General features: G+C 41.8%; 1 protein-coding gene and 1 long non-coding RNA gene across 14 annotated transcripts in view; both read right to left on the minus strand.

Annotated features, from left to right (window-relative positions):
* Positions 1–1,269: 1,269 nt before the first annotated feature.
* Positions 1,270–7,503, minus strand: LOC144068024 (uncharacterized). Of its 3 annotated transcripts, none has more exons than XR_013298091.1 (6): positions 5,554–7,503; positions 3,655–3,764; positions 2,945–3,057; positions 2,538–2,594; positions 1,801–1,894; positions 1,270–1,363 (listed from the first exon to the last, which is right to left on the minus strand). It is a non-coding gene; the product is annotated as an uncharacterized LOC144068024 (long non-coding RNA). The 3 variants fall into 3 exon arrangements; XR_013298092.1 differs by lacking the exon at positions 5,554–7,503 and adding an exon at positions 4,228–4,428; XR_013298090.1 differs by lacking the exon at positions 5,554–7,503 and having other exon boundaries at positions 3,655–4,428.
* Positions 7,504–9,443: 1,940 nt separating this feature from the next.
* msi2b (musashi RNA-binding protein 2b) overlaps positions 9,444–25,143 on the minus strand; it is a 196,419-nt gene continuing 180,719 nt past the window's right edge. For 4 of the 11 annotated variants that reach the window (XM_077591822.1, XM_077591820.1, XM_077591817.1 and 1 more), the window contains 3 exons: positions 18,819–18,998; positions 15,986–16,140; positions 9,444–11,597 (listed from right to left, as the gene is read on the minus strand). In XM_077591822.1, coding sequence (XP_077447948.1) covers positions 11,547–11,597; positions 15,986–16,140; positions 18,819–18,998 — 386 coding nt within the window. In that variant the 3' untranslated portion in view covers positions 9,444–11,546. Of the gene's footprint in view, positions 11,598–12,583; positions 12,656–15,985; positions 16,141–18,818; positions 18,999–25,143 lie in introns of all 11 variants that reach the window. The other 7 variants (XM_077591827.1, XM_077591825.1, XM_077591823.1 and 4 more) reach the window with 3 other exon arrangements.

The raw sequence follows: 25,143 nt of genomic DNA on the forward strand, positions 1-25,143 counted from the left end.
CGACATAGTATAGTAAGGCTTTTTTTCTTAAAAAACGACATAGTATAGTAAGGCTTTTTTTCTTAAAAAACGACATAGTATAGTAAGGCTTTTTTTCTTAAAAAACGACTTAGTATAGTAAGGCTTTTTTTCTTAAAAAACAACATAGTATAGTAAGGCTTTTTTTCTTAAAAAACGACATAGTATAGTAAGGCTTTTTTCCCTAGAAAACGACATAGTATAGTAAGGCTTTTTTCCCTTAAAAACGACATAGTATAGTAAGGCTTTTTTTCTTAAAAAACGACATAGTATAGTAAGGCTTTTTTTCTTAAAAAACGACATAGTATAGTAAGGCTTTTTTCCCTAGAAAACGACATAGTATAGTAAGGCTTTTTTTCTTAAAAAACGACATAGTATAGTAAGGCTTTTTTTCTTAAAAAACGACATAGTATAGTAAGGCTTTTTTTCTTAAAAAACAACATAGTATAGTAAGGCTTTTTTTCTTAAAAAACGACATAGTATAGTAAGGCTTTTTTTCTTAAAAAACGACATAGTATAGTAAGGCTTTTTTTCTTAAAAAACGACATAGTATAGTAAGGCCTTTTTTCTTAAAAAACGACATAGTATAGTAAGGCTTTTTTTCTTAAAAAACGACATAGTATAGTAAGGCTTTTTTTCCCTAGAAAACGACATAGTATAGTAAGGCTTTTTTTCTTAAAAAACGACATAGTATAGTAAGGCTTTTTTTCTTAAAAAACGACATAGTATAGTAAGGCTTTTTTTCTTAAAACACGACATAGTATAGTAAGGCTTTTTTTCTTAAAAAACGACATAGTATAGTAAGGCTTTTTTTCTTAAAAAACGACATAGTATAGTAAGGCTTTTTTTCTTAAAAAACGACATAGTATAGTAAGGCTTTTTTTCTTTAAAAAACGACATAGTATAGTAAGGCTTTTTTTCTTAAAAAACGACATAGTATAGTAAGGCTTTTTTTCTTAAAAAAACGACATAGTATAGTAAGGCTTTTTTTCTTAAAAAACGACATAGTATAGTAAGGCTTTTTTTCTTAAAAAACGACATAGTATAGTAAGGCTTTTTTTCTTAAAAAACGACATAATATAGTAAGGCTTTTTTTCTTAAAAAACGACATAGTATAGTAAGGCTTTTTTCTTTAAAAACGACATAGTATAGTAAGGCTTTTTTTCTTTAAAAACGGCATAGTATAGTAAGGCTTTTTTTCTTTAAAAACGACATAGTATAGCTTGAACTTTTCCAGACGTGCTTACTGACCTTTCCACCTTGTAGGATGTGGTACCACACTGAAGTGCCTCCAAAGTCGATATGGAAATCTGTGAAGCAGCCCTGCACACTCATGAGACAATATCTGTAACAAGGGAACGCAATTAGTAATGCTTTTTTTCTTAAAAAACGACATAGTATAGTAAGGCTTTTTTTCTTAAAAAACGACATGGTATAGTAAGGCTTTTTTTCTTAAAAAACGACATAGTATAGTGAGGCTTTTTTTTCTTAAAAACGACATAGTATAGTAAGGCTTTTTTTCTTAAAAAACGACATAGTATAGTAGGGCTTTTTTTCTTAAAAAACGACATAGTATAGTAAGGCTTTTTTCCCTAGAAAACGACATAGTATAGTAAGGCTTTTTTCCCTAGAAAACGACATAGTATAGTAAGGCTTTTTTTCTTAAAAAACGACATAGTATAGTAAGGCTTTTTTTCTTAAAAAACGGCATAGTATAGTAAGGCTTTTTTTCTTTAAAAACGACATAGTATAGCTTGAACTTTTCCAGACGTGCTTACTGACCTTTCCACCTTGTAGGATGTGGTACCACACTGAAGTGCCTCCAAAGTCAATATGGAAATCTGTGAAGCAGCCCTGCACACTCATGAGACAATATCTGTAACAAGGGAACGCAATTAGTAATGCTTTTTTTTCTTAAAAAATGACATAGTATAGTACGGCTTTTTTTCTTAAAAAACGACATAGTATAGTAAGGCTTTTTTTCTTAAAATACGACATAGTATAGTAAGGCTTTTTTCTTAAAATACGACATAGTATAGTAAGGCTTTTTTCTTAAAAAACGACATAGTATAGTAAGGTTTTTTTTCTCTTAAAAAACAATGTATAGTAAGGCTTTTTTTAAAATTAAAAAACGACAGTATAGTAAGGCTTTTTATCTTAAAAAATGACATAGTATAGTAAGGCTTTTTTCTGTCGTTTTTTAAAGAAAAAAAGCCTTACTATACTATGTCGTTTTTTTTAAAGAAAAAAAGCCTTACTATACATCATCGTTTTTAGGGAAAAAAGCCTTACTATACTATGTCGTTGTTTTTTTTTTTTAAAGCCTTACTATACATGGTCGTTTTTTTAAGAAAAAAAAAAGCCTTAGTATACATGGTCGTTTTTTTTTAAGAAAAAAAAAGCTTAGTATCATTTGCCTTTAAAAACAAAGAAAAGAAAACTAGCCTTACTAATTTCAATTTTTAACAACCAAAAGTCTTACAATACAAGGTAATCATTTTAAGAAACAGAAGCCTTACTATTAGGGAGGGGTCTCCGTAGGTTCTGAAGACGGGGTGGGAGTCGGGTGAGGCCCCCTGGAGGACAAAACCATGGTCAACAATGTATTTAAAATTGAGCATCCCCCCCAAAAAATCTCAAAATAAAAAAACACCAGCTCATAACTTTTGCACTGATTTTGCAGATACACGCAACTGTTATAAGCAACCAAGACAATTTCATGCCATTTGAACGTTTACACCATTAAAATAAAATATAAACACAAAAGATTTACTACCATGTTTGACACACTTGCCACACGCACAAAGCTGCGTTGTGCTTGATTGACTGAATATTCCAATCAGCTGTGGTAAAACGCTTTTGCTTTTGTGCACCAACTCTATCTACGAACTGGAACTAATTTCTACCATCACTGATGAATACTTACTTTTGAGAAAATCCTCCATCGAAGCATTATTTAAAGTTTGTCCCCATTGCATCGTCTTCAATGGCTGCGGTGATGCAAATTGTTACTCCACGCACTCAGCCACGCGTTGCGAACTGCAGGCAAGGTTGCAACAAAAACATGGATCGGAGTTTCAATCACGTAGACGGACACTAGATGTTCAAGTGGAATGGACTACGTCCAAGCAAGGTGGCAAAAAACATGGAACAGATTTTGAATGACGTAGACGGACACTACGTGTTTGAGTGGAATGGACTACGTACAGGCAAAGTTGCAAAACAACATGGAACGGTACTGTAGGTTCAAGTGGAATGGACTACGTACAAGCAAGGTGGCAAAAAACATGGAACGGATTTTATTCACGTAGACGGACACATTATGGTCAAGTGGAATGGACTACACCAGAAAATGACCATTACAATTAAAAATGCTCAGTTGATAGTTGACAGTTGATTGACAGAAATTTCCAGAGATGTAAAAAAACCATAAAAACACTAAATATGATATTTTAGAGGGGCTGAAGACCTAAAGTAGGCCTTGTGACGTCACTAGTCGCCACAGAGAAACAGGCGATCTGCATGACCTTTAACATAACATGTATGCATACATATAGACTTAATGCATTAATATTCATAGCCTGTGCGTGATATTGTATATTTACTGTTAATATGCAATAATCATTGTGCACTTACTTTTTTTTCTGGCAAGATGAGAATGAAAGTGTGCTGAATTGTCCCTGGACTCTTTTACTAGAAGCTTTTCTATGAGGCATTTTACTTGCTTCTCGCTCACCGACGTGTTTCTGCAATAAAGAAAAGCGCATGGAGATGAGAGACGTTAGAAATTGATTTTTTGTGTGTGTGTGCGTCAGTGTGAACATTGTGCACATTGCATCCTGGTGGAATTCAGCTTTGTGGTGGGGAGGGGGTCATTCCGTGTGATATGGGCCATTGACTGCTTTTCCATAGCCAAAGAACAATAATGAGTTTTTTTTTCCTTGACGAATATCTGCGCCTCCGTTCGGTGCACTGATTGCGTTCGCCAAATTGTGCGTACATCTGTAAATGTGCGGCAAGGGAGGGCACCGTCATTGGACAAACATGAGCATATTGTTTTGCGCCACGGTACGTGGACTGATAAGCCCGTGTTGTCACAAACGCGCACAAACACACAAACCATGAAACGGGAGATATGAGAAGCACTTTAAAAAAAAAGGAAAGAAAAGAAACAATATGCGGCAAAGCACGCCACGCCGTGTTCGTTACCGTGTCGCCGTAGAGGTGAATTAGCGCTTGGGACTGATGTCACAGTTGACCTTGAGCGTATCCTCGCTGGAGAAATGAGATTGCTTTGCCACTGTACTTTACACCAGCACATATTGTGACAAATGACCTGATAGCTCACACAAATGACCTTTAATTTGATATGAAGCGACACAAGCTTCAACCACGCGTGCGCCAAGGTCACCAGACCAGGCCTTTTCTTTGAGAGTCTAGTCACATGAAAATAATAAAAGATATTCATATCATTTCCTAAGACAGGCAAGTGACATCTTGTGTTTATATTAGCCATTTTAAATTGGAAATTTTTTTAGATAGGAGCCAATCTGCTGATAAAACTCAACAGAACGTTCCTACATGTCAAACTAAAGAGAAAAAAAATAAACAGGTATCTTAATACTAACATACAAGGGGAAACACCATAGACTGGCTAACAATTAGCATTCTTTGTTTGGGGCAGTGTCAAATCACTTGAAGCAAGTAATAGACTGTAATGCAAACTGTCAGATGTTTTAATACGGCTCACTTTCTGGAGTTTGTAAACAAACGGATCCCATTTGTTTACCTCTACTTTCCTCTTTTATTAGTGGCACATTCGTGAAACTATTCGCATTGGCACAAGGTCATGTGGTTAATGCACATTGGAGTTGTCATGGACTGTAAAGTGGTTTTTAATCAGCAATTATTAGCCAACGGAGTGCCCGCGTGAGAGAGCGCCCGTCAATGTCACGTCAATTTGCATGCCAGCCTCCATATTAGAGGTGCATTCTGGGAGGCCACCACCACCTGAGTGCCTCATCACCACGCAAACACACGCCTGTCAAAAAAATGTTCCGCTGCCAATGAGGAGCAACCATTACGTTTCTGCCGAGGGAGATAATTTCGCCAGAGGATTGAACGTTGCTCATTTTACGGCAAGCTTTTACAATGGTGGTCTTGTGTGTGTGGACGCGTGGTGAATGTTATTTTTTTTTGCAATATAGTACTAATGTCTTATACAAATAGCTGTCATTTTTATCCATGGCTGTAATCGCCAATTAGGCACGCCGGCGTCTTGGAGCAGCTTTTAATTAACGTTAATAACTCTGGCAGTCATAAATATGCATTGCCGAAGCATCCCCCCTGAGGGCGTTTGACATATTCGCCATTGACGGCGATGGAAGTCCGGGAGTTAGGGTTAAAGGGTCAAAAACGATAATTAGCAAAGGATTTGACGCTGTTGTTGTGTTTCCTGTAAACTCAAATTGTAGTGTGTCGCGAATTTTATTTGGCTATTTTATTGGCCATTTACGTTTAAAAGAAGCTCCTCACCTCACATATAATTACCATGCAACAGTGCCACTAGTTTTTGGTTCTTGCTTCACGATACTTTGTTGTGGACTCCAGGGAGTCCGGAAAGAACCGATGACGACTGGCTGCGCGACTCGGGAGTTGGGCCCATCGATCGCCTTGTCAGGATGACAGATGGAGTTAGCATCTTTGTGAGTTGATGCACTGCCTTGAAATGAGAGAATGCAATGTAAGTCATGATGAAAAACTTCAAAAGCGGAATGAGTCAATTTCAACCTTTATTAGTCCTGCCTTTCTCTTAATTCCATCTACAGCCATGGAGTCAGTGAGCCTCAAAAATATTGATGCTGATGAGAGGAAAAATAGTCCTTGATTGGCTTCTTTTTACCCAAGTGCATATATACTCAGTCCCGGGCACGGCCACTAGGAGGAAGCAGAGCTACGCAGCATCATCATCTTTTACCACTGCAGTAATAACCATAACTTCTCGATTTACATTGTGCCTTTCATTGCTACTTAAATGTGAATTGACGTCATGTGCGCGAGCTCGATGCCCAACATTATTTGTCACACAAAAAACACGTTAAAGGGTATTTACGATCAGATAAGTGGCGACTAAAGTGCAACCATAAAAAACCTCAAACAAGTCATATAACAATTCAGTTTATTGTATTTATTTTCCAGACAGACACATCAATTTCTGGACCACAGTAGAGGATGGAAACCTTTCACAGACAACTTTTTTTTTTTGGTCAATATTATTATTCGAAAATACAAATATAAAATTAGACTTTCCACATTTGATATGTGAGAGACCCCCATCCATCCATCCGTTATTATTTTCCATATATTTTACAACAGGGCTTGTGCAAGCCTATATGGTAACCTGAAAGATGCTTTCAGATCAGGTCGGTCGAGTCTGTCGGTCCGTCTCTCGCCATAAAAAGTCGGTTAACGGAATAAAAAACGAAAAAAGGGGGGCAAGTGTTAGGAATGGCCCGAGAGCGAAGCGAGACACACGTCCCAGCATGCACCTGGGATGGACTCCAACAACGGAACGGTGGCTAGGCGGTCTTTACTACGTCAGACGTCTCCTTTCTAACAAAGACACGCTTCTAGATGTCTATTGCATGGGAGGTGGTGATGTTTTTTCCGCTGGAAATAGGTTCCAGACGCGCATTTTTTAGGCGCCATCTTCTATGTTGACAGCGTGAAAACAAAACAAAAGACAAGTCTAAACTTTGCCATCACCGTGAGAGTCCAATTCGTCTTTTGAGGATGGAAAACATTCAAGATGAGAGAAAAGTAGCCGTGAGATAAGTGAACAGTGGCCATTGCCTAGCACTTGCCTCCAGATTCAAGTTTCGATGGATACGGTAGTACACAAAGGTCAACACCTACCAGGTGGACTTCTTGTTTTTTTTTTTTTGTCAAAGATTTTTTTTTTCTTAAACCAAGTCCCCCTCCCCTCTCCCCGAACGGAGAAGCCAAGTCGACTAAAATGCGTAACATTCATCAGCTGCAAAGCGCCGTCAGTTTGCCGTCAAATGAAATGAGAAGCACAGAGCCATGCTACCTTAAAGTCCAAGCTACTGCATGACTACACTACGGAGGCCATCGTCGGCGAGGAAAAGTTCAAGTTTTTGTTGGGTTCAGGTGGCTTCACTACAAGACTACATCTGGTCTACGTCAAACTAGACTAGCGCGAAGGAACACTTTCTTTTACCCTGTTGGATAGAAGGCTAAATAGCATAAAAAGCTTGACATGTCTTGACTTCACTCGGTATCAAATCGTTCGAACCACGTCGAATGTTGGCCATTGCGACAATTAGGCGATCTCGGGTTTCGTCTTTGGCTGCCTTGAGCTGTTAACGGGTGTTTATTTGTTAAATTGTGTTTCCTCAAATAACGGCTTCCATCTGAAAAATAAATATCATTCCAGTGCCATTTGTTAAAAAGAGGATTGAAATGGGGGGGGGGGGGAATCTGTGTTTTAAATTCTTAGAAAGAGTATTGAAATTAGGGGGGATTGTGTTTTCAATTGTTAAAAAGAGGATGGAAATTAGGGGGGATTGTGTTTTCAATTGTTAAAAAGAGGATTGAAATCAGGGGGAAATCTGTTTTCAATTGTTAAAAAGAGGATGAAATTAGGGGGGAAATCTGTGTTTTCAATTGTAAAAAAGAGGGTTGAAATTAGGGGGGAATCTGTGTTTTCAATTGTTAAAAAGAGGATGGAAATTAGGGGGGAAATCTGTTTTCAATTGTTAAAAAGAGGTTTGAAATTAGGGGGGGGGAAATCTGTGTTTTCAATTGTTAAAAAGAGGATGGAAATTAGGGGGGAATCTGTGTTTTCAATTGTTAAAAAGAGGGTTGAAATTAGGGGGGAATCTGTGTTTTCAATTGTTAAAAAGAGGGTTGAAATTAGGGGGGAAATTAGGGGGGAAATCTGTGTTTTCAATTTTTTTCTTTTAAGTCAATCAACCCAAGGGCTGTGGATTGATGGCAAAAGAAGTCCAATCTAATTTGACTCGGATAGGAATAGACATCAAGTCCAATGGCAGTGAAATGGGATCTCGAAAAGTCTCAAACTAGCTCACATATTGGATGATTTTGTTCGATAGTTTCCTACGTTGACAGCCGAGTCTGATTTGAAGCCCTGGGCTGTTGGCGAGGCACTATTTGAGCGACTGGCTCCGTCTAGAGTTAAAACGGAGAAGTGCGACAGAACACAGGCTGAATTTAAGCTTCTTGCGTGTTCAATTATATTTTCATCAATTGCTGCAGGCCAATAAAAAGTGGGGAACCTGGCGCAATTGAACATGGAATTTGGAATCTTGTTATAGCTTGACCCGATTTGGTCGCGGACACCAAATAGCTGCGACATTGGTTCAAATGGGGGCGGTGACACGTTGATCCAGATCGATTCCGATCCAACGGATGGAAAAGCTTAACGTGGATCAAAACCATCATCTTTTAGATAGGCAGTGAAAGCAAACGAGAAGAAAAAATACAAAGCCTTTTCCGTCAGAACAAAGGAGCAACATGTCCTTTCAAATACTTAAACGTCCGTCTCTACAAAATCGGACACCCCACGGTCGCTATTTGAGGAATTACGGTACAACAATTTTCCATCCAGAGCCGTCGCCATGACCTATAAAGCCGCTAAACCTTTTGAAAAGGCTTCAGTGGTCAAATTCTCGTGCTTTGACACTTCAACAAGATTTTTTTCTCCTCCTTTATCCCAATTCATTTCAAAATCTCTGCGTTAGAATCGAAACAGCCTTTCAAAGTAAAGTATCACCCGGGCGATGACACCTTTCCAACCAACGAGGACCACTTGAACGTTTGCGTTGGCTCCGGCAAAGTGAAGAAAAGAAGCTTTTGCATATCTAGCATTAGCATTTAAGGTAGTATGGCACACCCCTTTAAAAACATTCAAGGGTGGGATAGATAGCCAAATAACACCCCGGTGTCCACTTTCCACCTCCCAGCAAGCGTTTTTCTCTCGTTCTGGCGTCCACGAGAGCTTTGGTTTGCCGAAGAGCGCCCGCCACGGAGGTGCGACGCCGGCGGAAGAAAGGGAGCGAGAAGAACAACGGAAAAGGTCCAAGGTTGAAGGTGCCAGACTAACATGGTCACCGACGAAAAAAGTCTGGCCTGTGTGTGTGTATACGTGTCTCCACTGGTCTGCTACGGTCTACTACAGTCCACTACATCTAGCATATTAATGAGGACTACAAAACATCTACTTGTACTTGGAGGAGAGGTAGAGCAGAGGGAGAAAGAACAACAATGAAGCACTAGACGGGGAGCAAAGACAGCACTGTGTTTACAAGATATTTCTTTACACACCCATGAAATACATGAAGGAGAAACAAAAGATCTTCGGAGGATGGAAAGAGAGAAAAGCAAGAGATGCACAATACATTTTAATAGTAGAGTACAATTATTAGTCATATAGAAACCACAACAAAATTCAACTGGAAATCAGCAAAGAAGCCTCTTCTCTTTTTTTTAATTTTTTTTTTTGTTTTTTTTTGAGGGGGGGTACTTTTGTATTTTCTTTTACATGTGAACATTACAAGTTTTTTTTTCTGAATTATTACGGCATCACAACTCCATACCCTTGACTTTTTATAAGTATCCAGCATATTTCTTTACCTGGTTGCTTGGAGATGCAAGCGGGTGAAACGTAATATTAATATTTTAAAAAAAGAGGAACGAAATATTAAAAAAAAGCAGTCCAAAATGACGATGCGTCCCGTCACCATGACCTTGGAATCGCCGAGAGGGCTCGGGAACGTATCGTTGTTATTAGCCGGATGTTTGCGGCTTGATACGGTCGGTAATTCAGTGTGCGACCCCGAATAAATACCTTCAAATGAGTCATGGGTCTAATAAAAGCAAAGCAGAGGTCGAACATGTCAACTAGTATTTTGCAAGCCGTTAAGTGGCCCCGCCATTGCGAGGCGTTTGTCTAGTTTCAAATACAAGAATCCAAAAATCCTGCACACTAAATCCCAAAGCACAAGGCCGCCTTTGAAAAAGCCAACATTTACATGTGCAAATAGGAAATGGCCTGTACTTTACTACTCACAGTGCAAAGATTTTGTCGTTGTCGTCTTCTTCCCTCCTTTTCGTTAAATAGGTCATTTTCAATCCATTCAGTGTTTTCATTGACGTGAGAATAAATTAAAACCTGCCTCCGATTCCACAACAGAATTCATCAGGCTGAGGTATGCCATAAAAAAACTAAACAAATAATAGTAATTAAAAATTCTAAACAAGAAACAAATAACCAAGTACATTGTTTTTCTCCCAAAATTTGGGAATTTGCAGGATGAAACAAACAAAAGGAGAAAAATTGAGAAGAGTACAAAAGTGTTTGCGTATGCACAAAATGCAATCGAAAAGTACAGTGTGCTTTGGATTTAAATCAACTTTTTTTTGTTTTTTTTCTTCCTTCATCTCGTCTTAACAGCTTCATAAAAGATACCAATTTTGTATACTTTTTGTTGTTATTTTTCTTCGTTGTTTTTTTGTTTTTTTTTGTTGAAATTCCATAAAACGTGACGCTGGGTTTTGCTGGTTTGGTACTTTGTATACGATTTAGTTTTGACTATTTACAGAGTGCGTGTTGGTCTCGGGCTGTTACGGTTTTTCAGCAGGGTAAAAAGTATCATCAGAATCCGAATCCGAATCCAAAGTGTTTACTTCTATTCACACACACTATAACATGTTCTTTGACACACCATCACAAAAATATGCTATTCGCTCACTGAGTTGGTTATATGCAGTGACGGGAATAATATGTACAGCTACATTTCTTTTTTTCCGCAAGTCTCAATTCACAATGTTGTTATATGAAATTTGTTATAGCATATATATATATATTTATATCATATTTGTATATTTCTAAACAACAAAAAAACAACACTTATAAAAAAAAAGGACCATAAAAATATTGGAGTCCTCTTTGTATTGCCCAAAAATAGGTTATCATGGTTAACAATGAGACATCACGAGAAATAAAAGCGCTACTAAAATTTATTACTTTGATACCCTCGTATCCGATTTGCGATAAAATTGATTTTTTTTTCAAATCTAAAAACCCGCACAGCAATTTTTCTTGCTTTCTGCGAACGTGTGTGTGTGTGTGTGTGTGTATGTTAAGCCCGAATGCTTCGTTTTTCCTCCAAGCTACCGAAGACGAAGACATTACGAGCTGCTTTCTTTTTGTTTTGTTTGTTTTTTGCCGTGTCGCCCGTAGTTTAAAGAGCGGGGGGCGGTATTGGGGGCTGGGGGGGAGGGGGGAACACACAGAAATGACACCAAAGTCGTGTGGAACTAAACTGACAGAGCAACCAAAGCACAGGAAAGAAAAGAGGCGGGTGAAAAGAGATGCGAAACATCAAAACCAAACCAGACGCCGTCGTTATAGGAGGTTTGGAATATAGTACAGCAGTCGTCGTTTTTCCGAGATGACTCGACAGTTTCTTTCCTTCTTCTCGTGGTTACCACTTGCCGGCTTTTTGAGCCTGTCCGTTGTGCCTCAGTAGCGCCACCTGTACACAGAGTCCATTAGGATGTGGGTCGGAGGAGAGCGCGTGGCGTCGCCAAACACAAAAGGAAGCGACGGAGAGGAAGCGGCATGCCGACGAGCCTCCGTGCGTGCGTGACGGGTGCGACACATCAAGACAGACGTTTAGTACATACATTTTTTTTATATTCTTCCCGAGTCTATTTGAGTCGTGAAGGTGAGATGGGGCTGTGTCCTTGAAAAGCACAGATCGGAAAATGTCTTCCTCGTAAACGGTCTCAATCGGGCGAAGACGATAACTGGGGAACCGTTAGTACGCCACTCACGATATCAACGTTAACGGTACACGCAAACCACATCTAAGCATGACGACGCTATGAAAATCTGCTGAAATTTTGACATTATGTGGAAAATTATTCAATTTCGTGGAAAAAGTCACTGCACGAATGGGGCGTGGCGTCGCACAAGGTGACGTTTCGTGGACATGCGCAGGCCGTTGCATTAAAAAGGGGGTGATTCCCGAACTGGTGCTGTTATCAAAATCGATACGCGAGATTTAAAACAAACAAAAAATGTCTAAAGGCGAACTGAAGTTCAAATCTCGGTGCTCCCGAGGCGGTACTCGGACGTTTGGTCGCCGGACGTTTGGTCACCCGGACGTTTGGTCGCCCGGACGTTTGGTCACCGGACGTTTGACAACATGACAGAGTTTACTGTTGAAACCTAAATCTCTAAATATCTACTGTTGAAACCAGCTCTCAAAATTATATTCATGAGAGAGAGAGAGTTTAATATCTAAATATCTACTGTTGAAACCAGCTCTCAAAATTATATTCACCCAGGCGACCAAACGTCCGGCGACCAAACGTCTGGGCGACCAAACGTCCGGCGACCAAACGTCCGGTTACGCCCGAGACTACTCGGCTATTTTTTGGCGACACACACGATGGATGTGATGGACACGAAGTCAAAAGAAAATGGATGAAATGCACAGTAAATAAAATGCAATACCTCTGATGAGATAGCAAGCGGGCCACCTGTTCAATGGTATCCATTTGTAAAAGCTGTGGCAATCAAGGGGCCCTAAAAGTGTACAGTTAGTGCCGTGGTCAGTATGCATTTCAAGGAAACAAAAGTGAGTATCATCTTTTTCAACTACGAGGGTTCAAATCATATTCAATTGGAAACTCAGATTAACTAACATCAGCTACTCAATATACAGGGCGATCCCAAAAAACTGGCCTCCATTCGTTAAACCGACACGATCCTTATCATACGACACAAATGCTAAAATGTTAACTCATCAAATTTCATAAACCTACGAAGTTAAACATTGACTGATTCGCTAGTTTAAGAGTCCCCAAATTGATATTTGCTCCACTTCAAAGTGAAACAAGACTGCCATCTGCAGTCTTTCCATTGTTTCCAATCTTGATTTTCACAGACAAGCTGGGCCGAAGCCTCTTTGATGAAAAATGACAGAAATCCTTGCTTACCGTAAACGCTGGGAACTTTTTGTCCAAATACATCTTTCCAGCTCATGTTATTATTAGACAGTATAAAGGCTTTTTTGAGAACACCCTGCATTTTTCATGTTACTTGGCTACTAAAAGCACTCTCAAACAAAGCACGTTACATTAACACCGTGATCAAAAACAGTGCATACATTATGCAAACTCTCCCTCCCACACACAAACACACACAAGTGATAAGATGCAGATGCCAAAAATCCCAGAACGAGACGATGGCGGCGGCGCCCGGCTAATCAGGCTGGCGTCAGAGTGGCTGCTGACAGGTTGGTGGAAATCACAGGCAAAGAAAGGAACGGCGGCGGGCCTTTCGGCTGTGATTAGCCGCTCTTATCGCCTCAATCTACTAATTGCGTTCTAATTGTCTCGCATATAAAAACAGTTGAAATCATTACGGCTTCTTCGCAGCCGCTATTTTGATAGTGGCTAAAGGGATTAACGAAAGCAGCCGAGCGCGACGCCGACGACGAGGGCCCGTCGGCGTTCTGCTTTGCCGCCCGATTGTGACGAGATGATTTAATAACGCTGCCGGATTGGAACGATCCGACGGGGAGGCTCAAATCGGGGTTTCGCGCCACAGAAACGCTGGAAGGCGCCATATTTGGAGGAGGATTTTACCTAAGGATATTCGTTGGGAAATATAAATAAATTAAAAAAAATCGTAGCATTTGGAGCAAAATTCTGATGAGTAGACAACGAGTGGTATAGCGTGACACAGTTCTGTGAAGACCGTGTGCAATAAACGTGGGCTTGTGATTCATTTCTCGTTACTAGTCTCAACCAATCAGGAGTTGGGATGCAAGTCAAATTGGGTCAAATTCAGATTACGCAATTATATCTAGAAACTATTGCCATTTGCTGCGGGACAGAGTTGGCCCGCGACCACAGTTTGGACACAGTAACCAAATATGTACAGTATTTTCTCACATATAAGCTGTATTTGTAATTTAAAAATATCAAGGTATATGTACAGTATTTTTTCGCATGTAAGCCGTATTTGTAAAAAAAAAATCAAGGTATATGTACAGTATTTTCTCACATATAAGCTGTATTTGTAATTTAAAAATATCAAGGTATATGTACAGTATTTTTTCGCATGTAAGCCGTATTTGTAAAAAAAAAATCAAGGTATATGTACAGTATTTTCTCTCATATAAACCTTATTTATAACAAAAAAAAATCAAGGGTACGGCCTATTTGTGCCCAAATTAGACTTGACATGCACGCCACTGTAAGGTCACAAAGACGAAACGCCATACATAACGCAAGACAATGCGGCCGATACGTTCATTTATTCTAAAATAGAGAAAAGATAAACAGATAAAACGCTAAACAAACAGAAATATTTTTCTTAGCATTTTCCCTTCAAAGTAACACAATGGTACTCCCTGTTAAAACCATGAATATGGAGGTGAAAATTGTCAATCAGGGGGCGTCTCATACGAGAAAAATTGTAAAATTCAACGATTTGAAGGCAATTTTAAGGGTAAGGCTTATATGCGAGAAAATATGTAGTATTTGTATTTTTTCCGGTGAGCTGGATGCACAGCGACATCATTTGTTGGTTAGCAAGGCATCCAATCCGTGCATGAGTTCCACCAGCACTTAGCGTGCCTCCGTTTAATGGGGTGTACTATAAAAGTTGCTTGACTCTGTAGTCCTGCAGTACTAATGGGCTCTTCATTATCCCACTTCAAGCCTTATGCTAATCACCTTTTATTCCCGCAAAGCAGGTGTTATTTGCATAGCCTCTTCTCCGTTTAATTGTGTCGAACTATTAAAAACATGCCCCAACAAGCACGAGTGCCAGTCCAGCAGCTCCGCCACGCGTCACCGTTCTAAGGCCGTAAAACCCACATGAAATATTCAGCCAGGTCCAAGAGAAGGGAAGCGCCAAGCAAACAAATAGTTGGCATGGACGGCGAGGTTTGGATAAGAGTTTAACAGGGGGGGGCACCGAATAGGATAACGTCAATAACTTAAAAGACCCTTTTTTTAAAACTCTGGCTGAAACGGGATCGTTACGAAAAAAGGGTGTTCTTATATTTACGGGTTAACGCGGCAAGCGGCGGCTATCAGGTCAGCGATACGGTAACCATACGCCGACGGAGATGAACCCGAGTGTAAGGACAGCTGGGTTTCTAAAAATAGCGTACATTCCTTTTTTTTTACTGCAAGGGAAGGTGACGCAGGGCGAAGAGAGGTAATTGCTACGACTGCTGTGGGAAATAAACAGCAGCTTTGGACGCAAATAACTTGCAAAGTTAAAATTAGCTTTACCCCGTTGTGCACAAAGGGTACAGAATTATCGTCAGGGTGGAATTAAGTAAAAAAAAATGAAATTAAGTCAAAGGCAGATGGAAAAAAAGGTCTGCTCATGAAAAAGGTGTAAAATTTGTCGACGCGTAATAGAATTTTTCATAATAACATTGTTTTTTTAGTTTGGATGTTAAGTTTTAATGGGCCTTCACAGTAGATTTGCAAGTTTTTATTTTTAATTATTCTTTCTTTTTATGGAAATGGTTCATAGTTTTTTTTTAAATTGTATTTTGACATTTTCAGGCAGCATTTTTTTTTTAAAGCAGGTTTAATCTTTTTTACATGTGTAAATATGGCTTCTATTGATAAAATATATTTAAAGGATTAACTGGATCACAGATGACCTAGTTTACGAATCTCAAATTTGCAGGCCAGGGGACAAGGTCAAAGGTCACAGAGGTCATAAATCTAGCAATGCTTTGAATTTGGCTGCTTAGGCCCTCTTAAATTGTGCGCTTTTGTGAACAGGCAATAAAGTTAGTTAGCCTTTTTTTTTCCCTCAATCATTTCCGTACACCCGTATGAGGCCGAGGCAGACAAACACGAGCCAACGCGAAGTACTCACGGCGATGCTGGGGCCGAAGCCGGATCCGGGCTGAGGGCTGGCGGTGCTGATGTAGTTGCCCACCGCCGAATCTTGGCTGCCGGGCCCGTAAAGGTCAGCCACGGGGCCCGGACTGTTGGCGCCGTGGAAAGCCGGGGGCCTCGACGGGTTGGCGCCTGCACGCAAACACAAGGTGGAGCAAAAACAGCTGTGATGCGCCTCAGGACATCAACGCTCGAGCCTCCGTTCCGCTAAGATCGCTCATGACTGGATTCGTAAAGTGCCAACTGGGGCCTGATTTGCTGACCCGACATGTAAAAGAAGGGAGAAAGAATCCAGTATGATACTCTGTTGACATGCTGTGTTCTTGGTACCATTCATGCACAACACAAAGCAAGCAGACGGCTAGAAATACTCCCAGCATGCTTAGCAACTCCACGTATGGTTGCCGTGTAAATGCTAACATGCACGATGAGAAGGAATACTTGTCAACAAGGATATCTGTCGCCTCAGTTTCCCGGTCCGATCTCATCCCAACGACAAAAGCCCGAGCATTTTACTTCCGAAAGCACTTTAAGCCGCGCGTCGACTCGTAACATCGCCGTTAAAAACGCGCCAGACAAGAGATGGAAAGCCTCGGGGGAAATACGTATAAAAGCAAAGTTCGTTTGAGGGTCCCGGCTCGGGAGACACAAAAAAAGAAAAGAAACACTTTGCATGACTTGCAACCTTTGCCCCGCAAGTAAAAGCATGTCAGACTAATGAAACATCTTTCCCACATTTCAGGCGAATATTGAAGGCTGACAACGGCATGAGAGGGAGGAAAAAAAAGACAGTGATCTCCTCTGCTGCCGACTCTCACATGCCCCGTTGTCTGGCCCTCATTCTTAGATGGGGAAAAAAGCTACTATCACCCCAAAAAAACAAAAAACCGTGATCGCATGCTTAGGAGCGCCATGGAATCTCTATTTTCTGTGCAAGCCACATTCCGTAAATACACCTTTACTACAAATTGCTTCTGATTAACTGTGGGCACTTTAAAAGGCGAGAACAGCAAATGCTCTTATCTTGTCTGCAAACACCCGATGGGCAGCCATCTTAGATTGTTAATATTAGTCATGCAAAAATTGCACCTTCGTACATGGCAAACAGAGGCCAGAACCAAGTACTCATCATTTATGTTGTCATTATTATCAGCGCATCATATAATGCACTCTCATTGAGAAAAAAAAACATACCACACCATGAATTAGTACCTTTCATCTCAGTATGGAATAGTCACTGAACAATAAAAAGGAATATCAAACCTAAAACGGTCTGCTTTTTAGTTGATGTTAGAGAAAGTTCATTGCAATATTTCAACACCCCTAAAAAATCCACAGTCATTCCGAATAAATCTGCCCATGGAAATAGTTCTCGTGCAGGTTAAAACATGCAAGTGTTAAAAGCGGAGAATGTCAAAACAATCATTTTAACTTCATTCAATGAAAGTAGAACTGATTATTTAGTCATTTTCGTTTTTTTTAAACACACAATGGCTCCCTGTTGTCAACTAGGCCGAAAAAAAGTCTTTCTTTGTCCTTAACAACTCAACAATCTGCCGCATATCCCAACGTGGATATTTTTCTTTAATTTTTTTGACATAGTGTGTATTGAGTGGAGGTAATGTGCACCCTGCTGTGCAGTTGAGAGAATAGTTCAGGCGCCTTAAAAAGGTCTAGTGGGAGCAAAGAGATGCTCTGATAATGCCTGTTCTGTATAATGTGAAGCAGGACAGGATTAGAACTCCCATCACATCTGCGGAGTCGACTCCATGCGGCCCGTCGGTGCGTTTCTGCCGTTTGCTGAGCTCCATTTTGTACCGAACGGCTGGAGTAAATGCCAACAGCTGCCCGAGGCAGCTGGCCAACGTGCTATTTATTAAAGGAAGCTTTAAACTCGTCCTCTAGCCGACGAAGGCCACCCGACATTCCTCCTCGGATTTCCGCGAGCCGAGGTAAAGTCGAAACTCGGAATCGGGGAACGGGACAGAAAGTTTACAAGAGCCTCCAGAGACGTCGTGTAGGTCAACACTGTCAGCGACAATGAAATGCGGCAGAACAGTAAGCCGCTTAAGTCATTTGACGTCACCACGGAAATCAGACTACACGTATATAGCTGGCCTCCAGATATATATTTTTCATTAACATGCAGGATTTTCTAAAAGACAAGTGACAACCAATAAGGAAGCAAACCATTGTTCAATCTGCGTTTGTCATTGGCACTGTCAACAATTTCAGTCCAATTGGATTCAACGTCAATTGCCGTTAGATTCTTGTGAAATCTGTTAAACTTGGCAAATGTGTTTTTGTTTCCTAAATGAAATGAATCCATTCATTTCTTAGGCAATTTAGACAACATTTCAATGCATGTTTTCATCAACCTGCATCCACAAATGTCACACTATCACAATATGCATGTTTTTTTTGTCTTTCCCATTCAACTAAGTGAAAATATGTTGGACACCCATGTGCCACGTATGATATCTCATAGTTTACATGCAAGTGGTGAGTGTCACTTTCATTTTTCAAGCCCTTGTGTGCAAGCACGGGCTGCAAAGAAACGGTGGAAAGAAAGTTGGGAGGAAAAAAAAAAGAGGGAAACATGCATTCTCTCAGCAAGACACTTTCCCCCCATTTAAAAAAAAAAGGATTCAGTGGCATTTTTTTTATCGACAAGCGCAGGGGAGGCAAAAAAAATAAATAAAGGGAAGAAAAAGTGGAAAAAAAATCTGCCATTTGCATGGAGCAATGTCATGAATCAAAGTGCAAAGCCCCCCCAAAAAATGCGGTAAGATAGATACGCAGATACAAACCTGGGTTCTTAAACTGATCCGGGCTGTGTAGGTGCTGGAGGGGGGAGTTGCAGGCGGAGGTGGCATGCTCACTGTGCAGCATCTGAGCCGCCTGGGGACCCAGGGAGCCATAGTCAGCAAAGGAGCAGGGCCCCCCCCTTTGGTCACCGGGCGTAGAGTAAAACCCATAATCGGGGAGGCCTGGGAGATAACAGTAAAGGTGGGGAGGGGGAGGGACTCCATCATTGTGGAAAACCAACTTTGGCAATTTCAAAGTCAATGTCCAGCGGCTCCTCCTTGCGTTTGTCAATTCCCGCGGGACCCCCTCCCCTCCCCGACAAGCCGGCGTTTGACACGCTCGACCGCATCCAAAAACGCCTCTGTAATTATTCCTCTGGCTATTTTCGCCCTTGTTTCTGTTTTGATTTTTTTTTCTTCTTATTCTGGCAGAATTGAGCAACGTGGCGTGTGTTTTGGCGCAATCATTACGGAGTGAGATGAAACTGAGGAATCATTAAAAGACAGGTCAATACATTCTCATTTCAAAAAAGGGACAATTCTCCGTCCACGTACCCGAAGGAAGCGCCGATGAAAGGAACACAAAGCGCGCTGATCGATAATTAATTTAATGGCTCCTCTTTGACCGGCGGGCCAGAGATGATAAGGTGTGTATGTGAAGGAGATACAAATACGTCGGCGTGGACCCACGCCATCCCAACACGCCCCCCTGCTCCTAATAACGCTCCCTCGGATGCAGATGGTGGATTATCAACAGTTTAGAAAATGTCATTGACGAGTAAGTCACGCTGACATTTATTGCATGTCCTCTTAATCGGAGACGAGCCGCCGGTAGAAAGAGGGCAATTAAAGCAAACGTCCTCCTCACGCCTCTTTCAGATAGCGCGCTTAATCCACTCAGGAGGGACGTGGCCCCGTGTTTTGATTCGTCCGAAGAGCTAACGGCCGTTTCGGAGCCACTTCACCTCTGCCCACTCGGGATGATAAAGTCCACTCGTCAAATGACGGGATCCGGATCGGGCAGGCTTCCCACGTACGCCGCCTAACGCCCGACAAGTTGAACAAAGCTCGAGAGGCAATCGTTACATTGAGTTCACTTAGAAAAAATGTCAGAGAAAATGGATTGGCCTTGCAAATGAGGGGGAACCGAATCAATGGCCTCACTTTAACCGAGGCTGGAAATATTTGACCGTACCGCTAACCGCGTTAGTGGCGAGAGAGGCCGAACGCCGACCACGTCGCTGGCCTGAGAATAGTTCCTCTTCGTACATTGTTCGTGGTGGCTAAAGCGGGCCGGAGGTGACGCCGCGTGGATCAAATCCAACTTGCATCGATTCCAATCACCGATAACAGGAGTCCAATTATCGACGGCGGGCGGTAAATCTCCGTAAGCGGGAAATCGAAACGCCGGACGAGCGACGAGCGCCAATAACCAATGCGCGCCGTTGGAGAAATCCTGTCCTGTCGTGTTCCGTGTTACGCCAAAACGAAGCCTGTGAAAACGGTAATAAGTTCTCGCTAGCTCACACTTGTGCTCTGAGCATACGTGTTTAGGCATGAAGCTTCACTTCACTCCTCGCGGCTGCAACGAAGCCCCCCCACCGCTGGCATGAATATTTAAAGGCGAGCGGTGATCAGACAATTTTAGTCCGCCACTAACATTTTCTTCATCCTCTCCGAGCCGAGCCACCCAGACGTTGAAAATGTCACTACTGTAAAATCGGCGAAAAACTGTTATTAATCGACTTCTGACTTAAAACATGGTCAACCTATCTGTTCAACAAACTATATATATAGCTATAGCCAAAAGTGTTGCCACACTTTTTTCAATGTCCACACGAATTTCCCCTAAAAACAAGCTTTTCTGCAGTTTGGCCTATGCAAATGTACATTTTGAGGATCAAAAACAACGTTTTAGTTTTAAAACTCCAAAGAAAGCAAAGGTCTTTGAATCCTATGTTTGATGCATAGTCACATACAAAATAATACTAACCTGGAAACGTGCATATTTTTGAACCCTAACCCTAACAAAACCGGTACATCAGGTACGTGTTTACATTCAAACTTTTTGCTTCTTGTCGAGTTCCTTCTTTCTTTTGGAAAAGTCCAGATACAGTTCCGCTTTCGAGAAACAGACAAAGAACGCTTGCAAAAGATGCTTCTATTATCTTAACTGGTTATCAAAGTTTAACGTAGAAATGTAGAAAAACAGCGGCTCTCTTGCTATTTCCGATCAGGTACCATCAATTGTGAACATTACGTCAACGGCGGGACTCGAACGCGGTACCAAACTTTCACCCCGCATCACACCACCAACTTTTCAAGAAAAAACAACAAGTTCCAATAAAGTACCATTACAGCACAGCCGAAGCAAATGCGGTCCGACGAACGCCGCGGTTGCAATACAATTGTGAATGTGCTAGTTTCTAAAATATGCGAGCTATAATCATAAAGAAATATATATATATATACACATTTGGAGACAATTTTTTCCTGGGCCGCCGGACAAAAGCGCTAGGTGCGCAAACATTCTCGCACTCATATATTTTCATCAGCGGCTATCTGATGGGTAACGCGGGACGAGAGCGGGCAGATTGCGCCCACAGCTGCACAAGTATCACCGATCATATCAGCGAGCCGCGGACCGTCCCATTATTAATATTCACGCAATCTATCCAGAACAATGGGCCTTTCTTGGGCTGGTTTTTTTCCACTGGCCACTAATTGGATGTAATTACTCATCTCCAAAACAAATGAGCGTGCTGAGGTTGCCGTGGAGACTAGATCAGGCGACCCAGCAGCGCGAAGCATCGGCGGGGCTTCATTTATACTGATAATTATCTCGCCTCCCCCTCAGCCATCTTTCCCTCCCGCCCCGAGAGGCGACGAGGACGGCGAGGACGGCGAGAACGGCCAGGACGGCGAGGGGGAGGGTCCCGCGCTCATCTGTTTCTGACACGGTGGGGCTGGCGGATAAATGTCCTGCTCTGCTCGCCACTTTGCCAGGTGACTGCCTTTAAGGAGAAATCAGCAACCTTGAAAGCACTGCGGCCCTTTTTTTGTCCCACGCTTGTTGGAACAGCAAACTCATCACGCCGACCATAAAACAGAACACGATGTGCGACTTCCTTTCAACGACTCTGGCAACTTCTGCTAGGGTTCTTTCTCATCATCAGCAACCGGCGAGGAGCTCCGAGCTGATTGACGGCCTTCTTGACACGGCCACCGTAACCTGCACTTGTGATTTGATGGCATACGGTACCTCTGCAATCAGTGCTGATTGCCAAGTATTCACAAAGTTACTGATTGAATGAATATTATGATGCTTTTGGCCCGGGTACTATTGAAATTTGGACGGAAAAAAATGGCCTGCACAATGAGATCCAAGCCAAGAAAGGCATCAAAACTTTCTCCCGTACAACGTTACCTCCTCGGCAATCGACGTCCAATCTATTTCAAGTGGGAAATGAATATCTGAAATATGATCATCACTGCCAACAAAGTTACGGAAATGACGAATCACAACCGAGCATCATTTAGCATTTCCACCGTTTCTGTCAACGTGAACGTACGGCGTCCAGTCATTATTTAATGTTCCAGGTCAAAGGGATTAAACGCCCATTGCCATAAAATAGATTTTCGAATCCGATCTCGGGTTTTCTCAGTCGCGTCAAGTTTCGATCTGGAGGAGTGGCGTTTACTCGAAAGAAAATGGAATTTGAATGTTTTTTCTCTAAAAATGTTAGCGCTAGAAATCGTTGCCTACTGAAAGCTAGCCTAAAGGTTGCACGCAGTGGAATCATCGCTTGGCCTGCAAATGTTAGCTCGTGATTATTATCAAAGATTCCCGGATGATCCGAATTTTCGCCAAATTTGAGCTCATTTCGACAAGGAGCCCTCACTCACGAACTCCGTCACCCTTCCTCCCTTCCGTCTTTGTCGCGGCGCCAGTCATATTCCTCGTCGGCCATCAAAGCACGTCGCCCCACAGAAGACGTCAATAAAGGCGACACGGCCATTCCCAAATTAGCATTGTATCGTGTGGCTCCCCTAATTAGCTTTTCCATTTTCACCAATGTCATTGAAAAACGGCGTGATATAAACGAACAGCTCTTTTCGCCGCCTCGCCTTGCTTTCACTTTCCATTTGAAATCATCTTTTCTGAACCAACGGCTGAGTAATTAACAGCACTAGACAGCCTTTTCGGAGAGCGCAGGCATTTCATAAATAATACATATTTAATGTCTCGTCATTTTGTGTTCAGAGAAGCTTGGCTAATGAATTTTAACACATGATTTCTTTTTGCATTTACTCACTTAGACTCGTGCCTGTCTTTTGTTACTATCCGTTTTATACCTTTCCTCTTTTCTTAGCGTTAGTTCCACTTATGAGCAAATTCAACGGAGCTCCCCGATTCATATTTCGTGGATGGCGGGAGGGAAATGTCTAACAGTCTGTGAACATTATCGACTAAAGGGATTGTAATGAACGGTGAAGTCGTCTCCGGTTGGGAAGGAGGAAGTCAAGCCAGAAGTGACGGCCTTCAACGTCTGCCTCAAAATACTTTCAACGTTTTTCCTCAAGTTGAAAAAAGAAACTCGTTAGAAATGCAATTTCCCCTTTCTTAATGGCTCAATGGCTGTAGAGTCGGAGGCAAGGCAACCATGTACATTATTCCGTGCTAAGATCTTATAAATATCTGTTTGAGAAATTTCCTACGAAATTATTATTTTTTCGTCATCGACGCCAATGGACCACCCAAAAAAATGACATCGAACATCCATCACGGTCAATGTCTGCCGATGAGAGCAACTCTTTGCCGGATGATCGGAATTTTCGCCAAATATTGTGCATATTTCAAAACTCAACAAATGGAAAAATAAGACAACGTATCGAAGAACAAAAGTTCACTTTGCACTTTGCCGGATGATCGGAATTTTCGCCAAATATTGTGTATATTTCCAACTCAACAAATAGAAAAATAAGACAACATATCGAAGAACAAAAGTTCACTTTGCCGGATGATCCGAATTTTCGCCAAATATTGTGCATATTTCCAACTCAACGAATATAAAAATAAGACAACGTATCGAAGAACAAAAGTTCACTTTGCACTTTGCCGGATGATCTGAATTTTCGCCAAATATTGTGCATATTTCCAACTCAACAAATAGAAAAATAAGACAACATATCGAAGAACAAAAGTTCACTTTGCCTGATGATATGAATTTTCGGCAAATATTGAGCATATTTCCAACTCAACGAATAGAAAAATAAGACAATATATCGAAGAACAAAAGTTCACTTTGCACCGAAACAGCTGTTCCACTTTGCACGAGTTTCAACACTACAGGGAGAGTCGGCAAGCAGATAACCAATCGCTTCTGTCCTGACGGTTGCATGAGGCCACCAAGAATGCTTTTTCTTTGAAAAGAAGTGTTATGTATGCACACCCTGGAGGGCAAAAAGCGCAATGTCCCCAAAGGGATGCGCGCCTAACCTCTGAGCATCTGCTCCCCACAGCTGCCGTGAACCGACGGTGGTAGCAAAAGGGACATTTTGCCCTCTCCTTGTACGTCGCAACTTTTGCTAAAACCCGAGCGAGATGGTCTTAGCACGCCTGCTCCCGTTGAACCCTGCGGCAAATACACGTCGAGCGCTTCTGGCGCCGGGGTTGAGCTCGGCGGATTAACACGCGGGACAAATGGACCTCAGATTGATTGAGGCCAGGACACGCAGTGGATCTCGGTGTCCTCCCCGGCGCCGCTGGCGATCGCTAAATAATTTGGTAGGAAATTGATAAAGGCCCACCCGCGTTCGGAAACAAGCGGCACGACAAGAACGACTGCAGCGAAGAGAGCAATCCAATCAACACTGCGGGTTTCCAACACGGTGCTATTTGCGTAGTGGCCATGGCGGGCTCACGAGATTTACCGCACGTCGCAAACTCCGTCACCCAAACTTTCTCAACACCGGAGGCGAAGCGGGGATCCGAAGCCGACGATTTGAGCTTACCGACGAGCTCCGAGGGGATCAAGAAAACACTTAACAAAGCAGCCTGGGACCCGAAAGAACTTTCTTCGGTCTTTGTTATTTTTTGCTCTGCTTCTGTCAATGGGTGGCAAAAGCACAGGCTATTTCTGTAACTTTAATGGAAAGCAAACAACAGCGTGGCGGAAACTTGGGATCGTGCTTCATTAGCTGGGGTTTCTAATATATGCACAGCGGAATACGTTTTCATGCGGGTTAATATTTAACAATTCAATCTAAAATATTGGTGCGGCTACGACGGTACTCAGACGTTTGGTCGCCGGACTTTTGGTCGCCG

Source organism: Stigmatopora argus, chromosome 22, assembly GCF_051989625.1.
Source record: "Stigmatopora argus isolate UIUO_Sarg chromosome 22, RoL_Sarg_1.0, whole genome shotgun sequence".
Classification (NCBI taxonomy): Eukaryota; Metazoa; Chordata; class Actinopteri; order Syngnathiformes; family Syngnathidae; genus Stigmatopora; species Stigmatopora argus.